A 15,287-nucleotide genomic window follows, 5' to 3' on the forward strand; every position below is an offset into this window, starting at 1 on the left:
CCCAGCCCTGGCACACCTGCATGATTCAGAAGTGCCACAGTGCATTCACCCCCACTGATGCACTAGTGTAATTTCTGGGTGGCATCTGGCCCTGCCCCCAGCACACCCATATTATTTGGAAGTGATGCAGGCATATCAGCAATGCACTTGTATCACTTACGGTTAATGCAGTAATAGTTCAATAGCAGAATGGACAACAGAAAACAATCATGGTTTTAAAGATAATGACCACTGTAGATGTTAAACCTTACTGTCAGGGCTTTTTTTATACACACCCCGTTGTAGCCAATCCTTCAAGAGCTTACAGGGGTCTTCTTACAGGGCCTACTGTAAGCTTCAGGATGATTGGCTACATCAGGGGTGTGTGGCCTAATATGCAAAGGAGTTCCTGCTACAAAAAAAGCCCTGCTTACTGTACATCATGTTCCTGTTGTAAGTGTAATGATTTACTGTTATCAGTAAATACTTCTGTAAAACCTCATGGCTTACCAGAAAACTTAGTCTTCAGATATCTTAATAATCCAAATTGCTGTTGTAATTTAATGTAGTTAGACATATAAACTGGTGTGACAGAAATTTTTAAAATACTGTTTTACTTACCTGGAATCTAGGAATATTAATTTTAAGTCCAGGCTTGCTCTGAACATAAACATGTTACTATGAAGTTTTATCTCAGTTATTGCACTAGGTGGTAAAGATTGCCCAACAGCAACCAATCCCACAATTTGGTAACAGGACTCGTACAGAGACATATCCAACATGTACTGTCTTATCTTCAAATAGCCACTGCAATGGATCACCTAGTATGGAGTGAAAAAAGCATACATCTGTGAGAGACCAGAAGGACTGCACCTTGACAAAAAGGCTATTTTCTTTATAAGGTTTTTCTTTTATAAATAGAAAAGTCTGTTAAAGTTATAAAAGTCTAATTAATTTGTAAACAAATGCAAAGCAAACAATATATTGTATTACAAGAGTAAATTAAAATTAATTTACACTAAATGGCAAACATTTTGGCTTTTCACAGATAATTATTTTGTTAACTCACTAATTTTAATATACATAAAGAGTATTGTCAAACAGTGGAACCCTAAACATTAACAAATTTATTATACCATAAGGTTTTGTGACTTTGAGCCCTCTTCTTCAGATGCAGCAAGTTCTCAGCCAGCAAGATTTTTTATTATACACAGTTTAAAAATACGCCAGCAGCTGGTTAAAATGCTGGTTTGTGACAGCGCAAAACTGAGAATTATATATAGATAAGTAGGTTGATGATTCATAACAGCTGTAATTAGAGATAACACAAACTACTTAGTTATGTTAAGCAATTTAACAAGTATAGAAAACTACAAAACAGGCCATCAAAAGTGAAACAATATCATTTGCTGTCTCTGTGATAGTTTCTTTATCAAGGTTTCATTAATCATACATACATGTAACCACGATAAAAAGTTTTGTGTTTGTTATGGTAAAGACTCACCATTAATATAGCATACCTCAGTATGGGAAGTGGCGCACAAGAGGAAGAAAAAATGTTCATTATAGTCTGATCCTATAAACATTTACTAAGCAGTCCCACAGATCTCAGTGGGGCTTGCTCTCATGTTACTGTTCAGACTGCAACTGTAATCATCCTCAGACTCTACCCCTTCAACCCTCTTCCCTCCCTAATCAGTCATTCCAGTCCTCAATGATAACAGCTGTCTTCACAAACAAGAAATTTGCCATTTGACAACAACAGAGATGTAGCTGTAATAACTGAGGACCAGACTGAGAGGGGTGGCAACCTATAATTGAAGAAGAAGACTGCAAATTTATACCCCGCCCTTCTCCCTGAATCAAGAGAATCAGAGCGGCTTACAGATCTCCTTTATCTTCTCCCCCACACAACAGACACCCTGTGAGGTGGGTGGGGCTGGGAGGGCTCTCACAGCAGCTGCCCTTTCAAGGACAACTCCTGCGATAGCCATGGCTAACCTAAGACCATTCCAGCAGCTGTAAATGATGGAGTGGGGAATCAAACTCGGTTCTCCCAGATAAGAGTCCGCACACTTAACTACTACACCAAATTGCTTACTATAGAAAGGTTTGATAATGTCTCTAGCTGCAACACAGCAGACTTGCCAACATCTTTCTATTGGTTTTGGGGTACAGGGTACTAGGGTTGCCTCACTACTTTCCTTGGTGATGTTTCTTTGATGTGCTTGACTAGGTGGGTTCACATGTACTTCCTGGAAACAGGAATTTCTGTTAGACTTGTAGGGTCTGGGCAATTTGTGATAGCATCTCTGGTGAGGACACTACTATTAGTCTCTTGGTGTCTGAGGATTCAGCCATCCAGGGTAGGCATCCATCTCTAAACCTGGCAAGCCAGCCTCATGAGCCCTCCTTTAAGCCTTCAGGTGGTTAACGTGAAGCTTTCACAACATGCTGGTCCCCAGTTCACACTAGACTTTGTAATTCCAAATGCTCAGTACTCAAGAGAGCCAGTCTGGTGTAGGATTAAGAGCACGGACTCTGATCTGGGAGAATCAGGTTTGATTCCCCATTCTCTCACATGTTCCTGCTGAGTGACCTTGGGTCAGTCACAAGCTCTTTCTGAGTTGTTCTCTCAAGAGCAGTTTTTGAAAGCGCTCTCTCAGTCCCACCTGCCACACAGGGTGGATGTTCTGGGAAGGGGAACGAAAAGGAGATTGTAAGCCACTCTGAGACTCCCAGTGAAAAGCAGGGTGTAAATCCAATCTAATCCTCCTCCTCCTCTTTGGAGAGCCCAATCTGTAGAGCTGTTTTCTGATGCAGGAATAAGCAGAGGTCCATCAGTGGCTATTAGCCACAGCGTATTGTTGGAACTCTCTGTCTGGAGTGATGCTCTGTATTCTTGGTGCTTGGGGAGGGGGGCACAGTGGGAGGGCTTCTAGTGTCCTGGCCGCACTGGTGGACCTCCTGATAGCACTTGGGTTTTTTGGCCACTGTGTGACAGAGTGTTGGACTGGATGGGCCATTGGCCTGATCCCACGTGGCTTCTCTTATGTAAGAGTCCTCTCACCAAGACTAGACTGCACTAGACCCCAGCTTCCACCTACTGGTTTTGTGATCATTTGAACTGTTCTAAGTGTTGCACCAACTTCAAATTGCAGGTCACCTTGGCTGAGCCCAGGAAAGTCTCTCGCAGCTGGTGTACATGTTGTGAGGGGAACAAGCTGGAACTCGATGATATGAACACATTCTTCCATCAATAATCTTGAATTTGTCAAATCACAGAAGGTAAGCAGGGTCAGTCCTGATTAGTATTTGGATGGGAGACCACCAAGGCAGTCCAGGGTTGTCATGCAAAGGCAGGCAATGGCAAACTACCTTTGAACATCTCTCATCTTGAAAACTCTATGGGGTCACAGTAAGTCAGTTGTGACTTGGTGGCAAAAGGGGGGTGGATAATCCCCACAAAATAATTCAGAAGTAGAAAATCCTTTTGTTGGTCAAATGTTTCTTAAACTACAAGAAGAATTCATCTCTACAATTCACATGAGAAAAGCTTTCAAAGTTGGATTAAAACAACCCACCAGATCATCGATTCTGGGTAGTAATTGGTAGCAAAAAGTTGCCAAATGCCAGCCCTGACCTGAACAGCCCAGGCAAGCCTGATCTCGTTATATCTTGGAAGCTAAGCAGGGCCGACCCTGGAAAGTACAGATGGCAAACTTCCTTGAAATACCAGGAGTCAGGAGGACAGAGGCAGGCTTTATTCAGCTACCTCTCTGAATATCCTTCAGGCCCTCAGTAGAGGTCAGTCACAAGAAGTTGCCATGACTTCCAGATACACACACACACAAAAAAAAAAATACCAAAAAAATTGCCAAATGCTCTGTGTGTGGCACAGTTGTCCACTGGAACTGAAATAAAAGGTGTGATCTGGCCTGTCATGATTTCACTGATGAGCCCCTCTAGAGTAAACAGCCAAAGCCAGTCCTAAGGAATACACACTATTCACAGAGAAAATATCTGGGCTGCACAAATAGTAATGCACATTACTATCCAAAATGTACTTGAGCACATAAATTAATACTGCAATATGCTAAAATGGGGTCCCAATAATTTATATAGGATTGTGCAGGAGTTCTAGAGTGATCCCAGACCATTGCCTTTGACACATAGGGCAAGACCTGCAATACTAATTTACTTTTTGAAAAACAGATGGCCAAAACAAGTGTTCCAGTACCTGCACTTTATGCATAAGCCTGACCAAATCATGACCAACAGTGATCACATGTGAAGGCCAATATATGGTATGTATAATGGAATTATATTCTAAGCTAACCAAGGTCATCCATGTCCTGTGGATCTTGGGTTATTCTCCATCAGGTTCCTCTGACTTATTCAACTTGCCCCAAGGGGGTTAATAACGTCACCATCACTCATCACCAATTCACTATGCAGGCACTAGACAGCTTGATGTGCTTGATCAGTAATCCAGTCCAAAGTGATTATTTGTTGAGTTGGTTAATTCATATCCTTCTATTTTTCTGGGTCCATTCCTCAGAACCCCAACACTAAGAGCAGTTGCCAAGTGTTCTAGCTCCTAAATATATGTGGGCATCTTGTTTCAGCAGCACAGGATAAGAAATTTAAGCACTTTTAATAACAACTTTATTTTTCAGGTCTTCTATTTCATAGATTCCAAGGTCATACACAGGGGCCAATGATATAAATGCTTGTGCACACAACCCAAACAGATGAGCTCTGATATGAGATGACCTGTTATCATTAATACTTGATTAGCATTGTGAAGGCACTTAGGGATTTCCTTTCCCGGAATTTCTGCCATGATTATTTTTAAAAACTGGGATGTATCAGGGATGGGTACAACCAACCACTAGACACTGCACCCTGCATTATGATCTAAAGACATAGATGGCAAAAAATCCAATCAAACTACAAGCATCACAATCCCTTTGATGCAGTGTTCCAAGCTGTAGTCCCTTCTTCTGCTCTCTTGTCCCACTGTATCTCTGAAGACCTCTCAGGCAAGCTTGATGGCAGGACAACTTTCCAATATGGGGTTTCTAGAAGTTCCTCTGATTCTTCAAGAGTGCTAAAGGTATGGGCAAATAGTCATATCCTTATTCAAATTTAGGATGGATTTCACTGCCTCATTTGCCAGTGACTCCTCTTGCCTTTTGTGCACTCTCAACTTGAAGCAGGGGGCATTCATATTGCAAAACTTCTTGAGTAGCCAGATTACAATCTTGAGACTAGATGGCTTTCATTGCATCACCTAAGTCTTCCAGACACAAACTGTGGTAGTTTTATTACAATCTTGTCCACCAATCTGGTGGACAAAATTGTAATGAAACTATCACATCTTTGTAATGAAGTAGATTACCACAACTTTGTAATGTAATAGATTGGTGGTAGTGGTAGTTTGTAATGAAACTATCACTACCACCAATCTATTCTTGGCTCACTTCAGCCACTTTACTGCATCCTCTCTCTACTCAGTCACCACCACACAGGCCTGGTCACTCTGCTGGAACATGATGCACCAGAACCACTGCCTGTTTGGATAACTTGTGTTCTATGTACACTTAAGCCAGTAATAGCAATTGCTATCGCTGTGCAGGAGTGTCAAAGCCTCTCTTCACAGGTAAGTCCATAATATGAACAAGCATAGAAGGCAAGGGTCTGTGTTGCTTCTCAAATGTACACAGATAAGCTTCCAAGTTGTTATTCATTGTGAGTTTGGTTCCTGTGGTACCTCTTATCAACAGGCTGGACAACCATGAAACCAATCCACAATTCCCACAGCAGTCCCACATGCTCCAGAACCTGCCCTAATTTTCTTTTGTCACCTGGGAAGTGTCATTACTGTCAGGCTCAGAGTGTGCAAACATTTTCAGTAATTTGTGGGAAAGCGTATTGCCGCTACACATTGGCCCAGGTGAGAATTTTCTTTCTCTATTCGTGGCTACTTATGTGTTGAAATGAGGGTGTCTCACCCTTTTCCTCTACTCTCTATCTGTTGTCTCCTCCATTATTTTGCAGCCCAGAGTTTAAATATTCAGTTGCAGGCTCCACAGTAGTCTCACTCTCTATCCACATAAAGGCATCCCTATAACCAGAGTTGTTAATCAGCTGTGCTGCCCTCTTCAGATTGCCTCACTGCCCTGGCCTGACCCATCTGCACTGACTGTTTCCTTTCCCTATCAATGGGATGAGTCAGGAATGGGTTCTGGCCACGGGCAAGGCCTTTCTCTTTCAGCAGCTGTGTGTCTTCCTCAATGAACCTTTCAAAGCAAGATATCTTGGCCCTGATCCCACACAACAATTAGGACTGCAATTTTATGCACAGTTACATGAGAATAAACTCCAACACAACAGGATTTAGTTCCAAGCAAACATACACAGGAGTCTAGGCTGTAAACCTGTATTATGGCATACATGTAAAAAAAGCAGGGAACCATGAGGTAGATGAGAGAAGATGAAGGCCAGGGTGGAGGAGAAAAGCTAGCAACAGAAAGACCATGCATGAGAATTTGGGGTAGAGAGAGAGGAATGAGACAGTACTATAACTGAGATTCAGGCTATCCTATAATCACGATGCCACCATCAAGAAAACACTGTATCTTAAAGCCATTTACTGAACTTAAGCCAAGGTATGGGGACTATGCTATAAAACAGTCTTTTTGGAGAATCTCAATGTCAGTGCCTTCAGACAGGCAAAACACAAGCCACCCAGGGCTTGAAAGTTCAAAATTAGCACTTTGAATCAGAAGCCTACATATAACTATTGTAGATACCTGCTATTTATGCTGGGTATATAATGGTCTGACTCCTAGCAGTTTATACCAGTTAATATTCCAGCACCTTCATTTTCAGACAGCTGAAACTTTTGACCTTCCTTCAAAGACAGCATCATATACAGCCCATGCAATACAGTGGTTACCAGTACATGAATTACATAAGCAAAGTCCTCATCATCAAAGGGAAGAAAGAGAGGCCAAGTTGTAAACTCAAACTCCTGGCTATCACCACCACCTGAGATACATTTGGCTTCTAGAATGCTTTGGGGGATGCTGTTAATGTCAGCTTTCCTATTGGCAGGTTTCATCTACTATTCATTTGTACAAACAAACAAAATTGTGAAGGTTTGAAATCTACCATTTGTTCTATAATCCATGCCTTTTGCAGTTTGTAAAATATGCTCAACCAGTTTTGAATTTCTGTGGTCAAGCCCTTAGAGAATGGTGCATTAAAGCAGCAGTGGTTCATCTGCCCTCTTCAAATTAACTAACCTGAATAATTACAGGGTCATTTCAAATTATCCTTTTTGGGCAAGGTAGGACAACCCCTGGAATGCTGGGATAAAAAGAATATTTTAAATTCACATCAACCAGGATACACAGTAGAGTTCAAAATACAATTTGGATGGGTAGTGGTTTTGGTACATCATGTTCCAGTACGGCATACGGCTGTTGCTGAGTATCTTTCTAAAACACTGGACATTATGGGATGTGATCTTGCTAATTATTCTAAAACTTGCAGGAGCATCTGATTCAACAAGACTACCAAAGCCCTCTGGACCACCTCAATGGGTAGTGGAAATAATGCCTGGCAATCATTGTGCCAGCTGACAAGTAAATAGCCAGGGTAGCACCAAGAAACTACCCCTCCAACTCATGGGAGCTAAAGTATAGGTTTCTGCAAAATTATTTTTTTAACCAGTGCTTTTTAGCATATTTATTTACCTCTGGTAGGATTAGACAATTTGGAGTGTGTGTGGGGTCATCACTGAGTCAATGATACCCACCTCTATTTTCTCTTTTCATCAAATGCAGGAACAATAGTTCAATCCCTGGAATGAATACATGATCCACAAAGTTATGGACTAGATCAGGACAAACAAACTGAAGCTTAATCAAGAGAAGATGTTAGGGAACCAGCCTAGGGTTGAGGAGTTGTCTGTATTCACCTGTACAGGATAAAAGACAAAGTCACAGCCTGGCCCTATACCAATTTAGGCTAGGGAGCCAGCTGTGATTGCTTCTCTGAGATGAAGATTTGGCTTTATTATCCACATTGTGGTATCCTTTTGTATAAAGTATTGCAAAGCATTATGTATAGGGCTGCCTTTGAAAACAGTTCAGGAGCTTCAGTTGGCTTATCTCTTACAGACAGTCACATGGAGCACTCCAATTCAGCCTCGCGTTCTAGACCTTGGTTCAAAGTGCTAGTGAAGATTTTTAAAGCTCTGTAAAGTCTGGGGACTCACAGTGTAAGACTCATGAGGCAATCACTGCTCCATGTCTCAAAAGATATGAGGTCTATATAGACCTCAGATAATGTATTTTCTCCATCGTAGTACCAGCATTGTGGAATTCTCTGCTGTTAGAGGCATGCTTGGCTTCTTCACAGCTTGCAATACAGCTGCTTATTAAGAGGCAGCCTCTTCAGAATGGTTTTGGTGCTGATTAGTGGCCAACAAGCTGTATTTACTGCTTTTCTTCTTCTGCATTTAATTATGGTAGTGCAGATTTCAGTTTGGTATTGTCATGATTTTAGATATTTAATTATTTCTGCCATCATCTGCACTATGTATTTTATAACTGTACACATTTTGTATGCTGTTTCAGTGGTAAAGAATGTGTGGTATATGCATTTTAAACAAAACAAAACTCTGATATCACATAGGAGATATTGGTGCAAACACATTTCATCTTTAAAAGATTAATATTAGTGGCAGTCATTGGGCCAATTAACATGATTCTTTCAACATGGTCAAATATGTTGACTTGATTAATGTAATATGTAGGAATAATTCTACAAGAAAACAGATGTGAAAAACTATAGCAGCTGGTAAACACATCTGTGTCAATTCAAATGAGGTGGCATAAGACTCTAATAGAGCCAAGAACAGGGCAGATAGAACAAAGTCTGGTAATTAACCAATACTGGACAATATTCAGATCACAGTGTGTAGAATCATTGTATTTGATACTGAATAGTTTATAATAATGAAGTCATAAAGATGTGTCCAATAAGCTACGATTAAAATTTGTAGTTCAGTAACAGGATTATCAGAACCAGGTTAACAGCTAATACAATTGTGGATTGTAGTTACCATTTATTTATTTGATTTAAATCCCACCCTCCTCTGCAAGCGGGTTCAAGGTGGATCACAACATTCCGTTAGACAGCAAAGTAACATAAAGCATTAAAATTAAACAAAACAAACAATTTGAACAAAACTAACATTAAAACAAGATATTAAAAACCAGATTTTAATCAAATCAGAATAATATGGCAACTATTCAGACAGTTCATAGTGCCTCCCACGAGATGCTTGATTAGATAGTAATTAATAGCAGTCTGTTTTCAACTCGGCTCTGTTGACTTCTTAGAGAAGGGCAAGTCACTGTGAGCACTGTAAATAGTGTAAGCAAAGGAGGTTAGTGGAACAGCTTCATTTTGCAGGACCTGTGGAACTGTGTAATAAGTCCCGCAGGGCTCTAACTTCAGGTGGGAGTGTGTTCCACCACCCTGGGGCCAGGGCAGAAAAGGTCCTGGTCCTGGATGAGGCTAATTGGATGTCTTTCAGGCCAAGGACTACCAGGAAATGTTGACCCACTAAACGCAAGGCTCTCTAGAACACATACGGGAAGAGATGGTCCCATAGCTATGTTGGTCCCTGGCCGCATAGGGCTTTGAAGGGTAATAATTCAGCCAGTATCATAATGCCCCTGTATAAATCGATGGTGCGGTCTCATTTGGAGTACTGTGTGCAGTTCTGATCGCCGCACCTCAAAAAGGATATTATAGCATTGGAGAAAGTCCAGAAAAGGGCAACTAGAATTATTAAAGGGCTGGAACACTTTTCCTATGAAGAAAGGTTGAAACGCTTGGGGCTCTTTAGCTTGGAGAAACGTTGACTGCTGGGTGACATGATAGATGTTTACAAGATAATGAATGGGATGGAGAAAGTAGAGAAAGAAGTACTTTTCTCCCTTCCTCACAATACAAGAACTCGTAGGCATTCAAGAAATTGCTGAGCAGACAGGTTAAAACGGATAAAAGGAAGTCCTTCTTCACCCAAAGGGTGATTAACATGTGGAATTCACTGCCACAGGAGGTGGTGGTGGCCACAAGCATAGCCACCTTCAAGAGGGGGTTAGATAAAAATATGGCGCAGAGGTCCATCAGTGGCTATTAGCCACAGGGTGTGTGTGTGTGTGTGTGTGTGTGTGTGTATATATATATATATATATATATATATATATATATATATATATATATATATATATAATTTTTGGGGGCCACTGTATGACGCAGAGTGTTGGACAGGATGGGCCATTGGCCTGATCTAACATGGCTTCTCTTATGTTCTTAATACCATAATCTTGAACTGGATCCGGTACTCAACTGCCAGCCAGTGCAAATGGCACAACACTGGCTGAATGTGTGTCTGCACAGACATTGCCATCAGCAGACATGCCACCACATTTTGCACTAAATGCAGTTTCTGGGTCAGGTTCAAGGGTAGCCCTGTGTAGATCAAGTTACAGTAATCCAAATTGGAATTGACCATTGCATGGATCACAGTAGCTAGTCCTGGGAGGTGAGATAGGGAACCAGTTGCCTGACCAGCTGCAGATGGTAAAAGGCTGACCTGGCAACAGTGGTGACCTAGGCTTCCATGGAAAGTGGGGGGTCCAGGATCACCCCTCAATAGCACCCTGCCAAGGGCTGAGATATGGATTCTTGATTTCATACCCCACAACTTAGGTACAGGACCTCCATCTTCACTGTATTTAATTTCAGCTAACTTTGCTGAAACTATCCAGTCACAGCCTCCAATGCCCTACCCAGAACATCTGGGATGGAGTCCAGTTGGCCATCCATCAACAAATAAAGCTGAGTGTCATCAACATACTGGTGACAGCCCAGCCCAAACCCCCAGACCAGCTGGGTGAGGGGGCACATATAGATGTTAAACAACATCAGTGAGAGGATCACCTCTTGCAGTACACCACATTCCAGCAGGTATTGCAGCAGGATCATCTCACCAAGCGCCACCCTCTATTAATTGGGGTTGTACTGAATTTTCAACCTGCAGAATTTTCAAGGGGAAAGAGATGCAAAAGTTAACTGAAAGAAGACCCTAATTCATCCTTTCCACATGGTGTTTACAACTGCTGCTTCCCCTAATCTGAAGGCTTTTTGTCTTAATGTAAGCCTGTAAAGTTAAAATTGGTAGCTCAGTGAAGACATCAAACTTGTCACCATTTTACCTTGTAACCGCTACATGTCAATCCTGCATTCCGCTTTGCCAAGACACACTTCATTCGCAGGAAAAAAGATCTTTCTATTTCATACTCTGAAAACAAAATGCAAATATTTCAAGGTGCTGTTTTTGCCACTTTGATGTGTCTTTTATTGTGTAAAAATAGAATATTGTTTTAAAGAGATGGTATGAACATAAAAGCAATAACAGGAAGTTAAGTATCATAAAATTACCTTCTATGACTTTCTCAATAGGTGCATCCTTGTTATGAGGACATATCATATCAACAGGCAGATTAAAATTCATGATCCTATTTTTACAGATGCCCTGCAGACTTTCTAGTATCAGAATATCTACATGTGATTGGGTAACATACTGCAATCATATGCAGAGCTACTCCAGTTTAATCCCACTGATAGGGCAGTCATAGGAACTAGGGTTGCCAGCCTTCAGGTAGTGCTGGAGAACTCCCATAATTCCAATTGTTCTGTAAGGTGATATAATAGAATCATAGAGCTGGAAGGGGCCCTAGAGGCCATCAAGTCCAACACCCTGCTCAATGCAGGATAAGCCTACAGCATCCCTGACAAATGTTTATCTTGCTGCTGCTTAAAGATTGCCAGTGAGGGGAAGCTCACAGTAGCTGATTCCACTGTTCAACAACTCTTACTGTAAAAAAGTTTTTCCTAATATCCAGTTGATACCTTCCCACCCTTAATTTAAACCCATTATTACGAGTCCTCTCCTCTGCTGCCAACAGAAACAGCTCCTTGACCTTCTCTAAGTGACAGCCCTTTAAATACTTAAAGAGAGCAATCATGTCCCCCCTCAACCTCCTTTTCTCCAGACTGAACATTCCCAAGTCCCTCAGCCTTTCCTCATAGGGCTTGGTCTCCAGGCCTCTGATCATCCACTTCACTCTCCTCTGTACTTGCTTCATTCTGCCCACATCCTTCTTGAAGTGAGGGCTCTAGCACTGCATACAATACTCCAGATGTGGCCAGACTAATGCAGTGTACAACAGAACTATGACGACTTGTGATCTGGATGTTGTGCTTCTGTGGATTCTCCCCAAGACAGCATTTGCAGTTTATACTGTAATGTACATTCTAATGTACAATGTAATGTAATTTGTTCCAGTGTACATTGGAACAAATTATCCCAGCTTCAAATATAGGCTAATGGATTCTGAACTTACTAAGACTGAGAGGGAAAAGCAACTTGGGGTCAATGGAAGTGTCAGCCCAGTGCTGCAGCAGTAAAAAAGGCAAACACTATATTAGGGATTAGTAGGAAAGATATTGAGAATAAAACAGCCAATATTATAATGCCCCTGTATAGATCTATGGTTCAGCCTTATTGGGAATATTATGTACATTTCTGGTCATTGTATCTCAAAAAGGACTTTGCAGAGCTGGAAAATGTACAGAGGAGGGCAACCAAGACGACTGGAGCATCTTCCCTACAAGGAAAGACTGAACAGTGTGCAATTTTTCAGTTTAGAAAAGAGTCAACTAAGAAAGGAAATGACAGAGGTTTATAAAATTATGCATGAGAGAGAGAAAGAGAGTTGACAAAGAAAATGTTTTCTCCCAAAATACTAGAATGTGAGGGAATCAAATGAGGCTGATGGGCAGTATATTTACGACAGACAAAAGATAGTACTTCCTTACACAGCAATTGATTAAAATGTGGAATTTTCCAACAGAGGCTTTAAAAGGGGATTAGAGATAAAGGATTAAACAGGTTCATGGAGGACTACTGGCTACTAGCCATGATCATAGAGTCAGAAGGTACCTCCTGGGTCATCTAGTCCAACCCCCTGCACAATGCAGGAAACTCACAAATACCGCCTCCTAAATTCACAGGATCATCATTGCTATCAGATGGCCATCTAGCCTCTGTTTAAAAACCTCCAAGGAAAGAGAGCCCACAACCTCCTGAGGAAACCTGTTCCACTGAGGAACCGCTCTAACGGTCAGGAAGTTCTTCCTAATGTTGAGCCAGAAACTGTTTTGATTTAATTTCAACCCATTGGTTCTGGTCCTACCTTCTGGGGCCACAGAAAACAATTCCACACTATCCTCTAGATGACAGCCCTTCAAGTACTTCAAGATGGTGATCATATCACCTCTCAGCCACCTCCTCTCCAGGCTAAACATGCCCTGCTCCTTCAACTGTTCTTCACAGGACTTGGTCTCCTCACTATCTTTGTCGCCCTCCTCTAGACCCATTCCAGCCTTTCTATATCCTTAAAATGTGGTGCCCAAAACTGAACTCAATACTCCAGGTGAGTGTTAGTATGATGTCTAAAAGGGAACCTCCACTTTCAGAGGTAGTAAACCACCTCTGAATCCAAGTGCCAGGAGTAGGGCCTACCCTGTCACTAGGTGAACTAGGTGATTGCTTAGGTTGCCGGCCTTGCAAATTCCCTAAAGTATGGCTTTCTTTCAAGCATATTGAAGAAATACACCAGTTCCTCTAGAAATTAGAGAAAGACTCTTAACCCCTGTTATATCTTATGCACAAAGTCCTAAACTGACAGTGCCATTCCAAGCAGAATTACATCCTTTCATGCTGATTAACTTCAGTAAAATTTGAATCCGCACTCTGCTATAGAAGCAGGATGGATGATCTTGAATCTGGCATATACTCAAAGCTTAACCTACTTCATAGGATGGTTGTGAGGAGAAAATGTAGAAAATGTTGTAAGCTACGTTAGGCGACACAGGAAGGGTATAAACAAGGTAAATTATCTTGAAGAACCACTACCAGTCAGAAGAAACAATGTTAGACTAGAGGGATCCATGGTCTGACTCCGTGTGAAGCAATTTCATAGGTTCATGTAAATCCACTCACCCTCTGAATATTTCAGGATACTGGAGAAACACTGGCAATACACGGCTGTTAATACACATCCAAACATTTAGATGATCTATCAGCTACCTTGTGCAATTTGTGTGACCGTTTCTCCTTCCTCTAGGGCCAGTTCAATACATCACCGAGCATGTCCAGAGGCTGCTAAACTAGCGTAATATGCTGCCTAGCTAAAAATAACAGAACACTCTGCATTTGGTTGATTTTTATTCCCTGTAGGCCCATCACTAGAAGCAAATGTTCCATTCATCTCCACACAGATCTTGGAAAGTCTATCCTGCCACCTAGTTTTTAGGTTCACATAGAAATGCGCTAAGTACTTTAAAGAAGATAACAAGCAAATAAAATTCTAAGCAGTGTTTCTCCTATCTATGTTCTGCTGCCAAACTTCGTACATAATATTAATTAAAACCAAGTCCACAATTCATTCCCATATGAGCAAAGCTACCATGGGGAAGGGGAGTAATGGAAAAAGACTGGCACAATGTTCAATAGAGGCACATTCCCCTTTTCCCCTCACAGCATACATACGTTGGCCATTACTCATGTCAAGGAGGATGTTAACATGCTTCTAATTTACCCAACTAGCCTTCCCTCTCCAACCCAATGTAATTGCTACTCTGTGTGTGCTGAGCAGAAGAAAGGGAGGAGAGTACCAGAAATGCTATAACAAATGTCCTCATTTTATGTAATTTTTAAAAAATCAATTATGTGTTGTAAATTTGTTTCTGTTTATTGGGTCTTTTGGGTTATTGTCTTTCTTTCCTTAGATATTCAATGATAACAAGCAGGATTTAAAAATAAAATACCCAGGTGCATTTAAATGGTTTGCTCTATTTCACTTTTGTAAACAGGATTCATGTCATGGTGCATGGCTTTTTATGTAATACTTTTATGCCTGTTCTCTCATACTGCATATATTAAAATGCTCTAGACATTTCTGGGAATTTATATTTAGTTTTCATGCATTTCAAAATCATCCCTGGTGTGATAGAATGAAATTAGATCAGTCTTCCTTGTGGTCTCTGTCTCTTTTGATGAAAGATCACATAAAACTTCAAGATATTTTCTTTGTAGGCACCTGGCAAATTGTCATAAAATATCTTTCACAACCCTGTAAATTAACTGTACC

The 15,287-nt window shown here is 41.1% G+C and overlaps 1 protein-coding gene across 1 annotated transcript in view; it reads right to left on the minus strand.

Annotated features, from left to right (window-relative positions):
- Positions 1-15,287, minus strand: part of SIM2 (SIM bHLH transcription factor 2) — a 74,389-nt gene that overhangs the window by 28,803 nt on the left and 30,299 nt on the right. Inside the window, exons 5-6 of the mRNA XM_060234280.1 lie at positions 11,286-11,371; positions 601-800 (exon numbers count right to left, since the gene is read on the minus strand). Coding sequence (XP_060090263.1) covers positions 601-800; positions 11,286-11,371 — 286 coding nt within the window. The remainder of the gene's footprint in view (positions 1-600; positions 801-11,285; positions 11,372-15,287) is intronic.

This window comes from Heteronotia binoei, chromosome 3 (assembly GCF_032191835.1).
Source record: "Heteronotia binoei isolate CCM8104 ecotype False Entrance Well chromosome 3, APGP_CSIRO_Hbin_v1, whole genome shotgun sequence".
Lineage (NCBI taxonomy): Eukaryota > Metazoa > Chordata > Lepidosauria > Squamata > Gekkonidae > Heteronotia > Heteronotia binoei.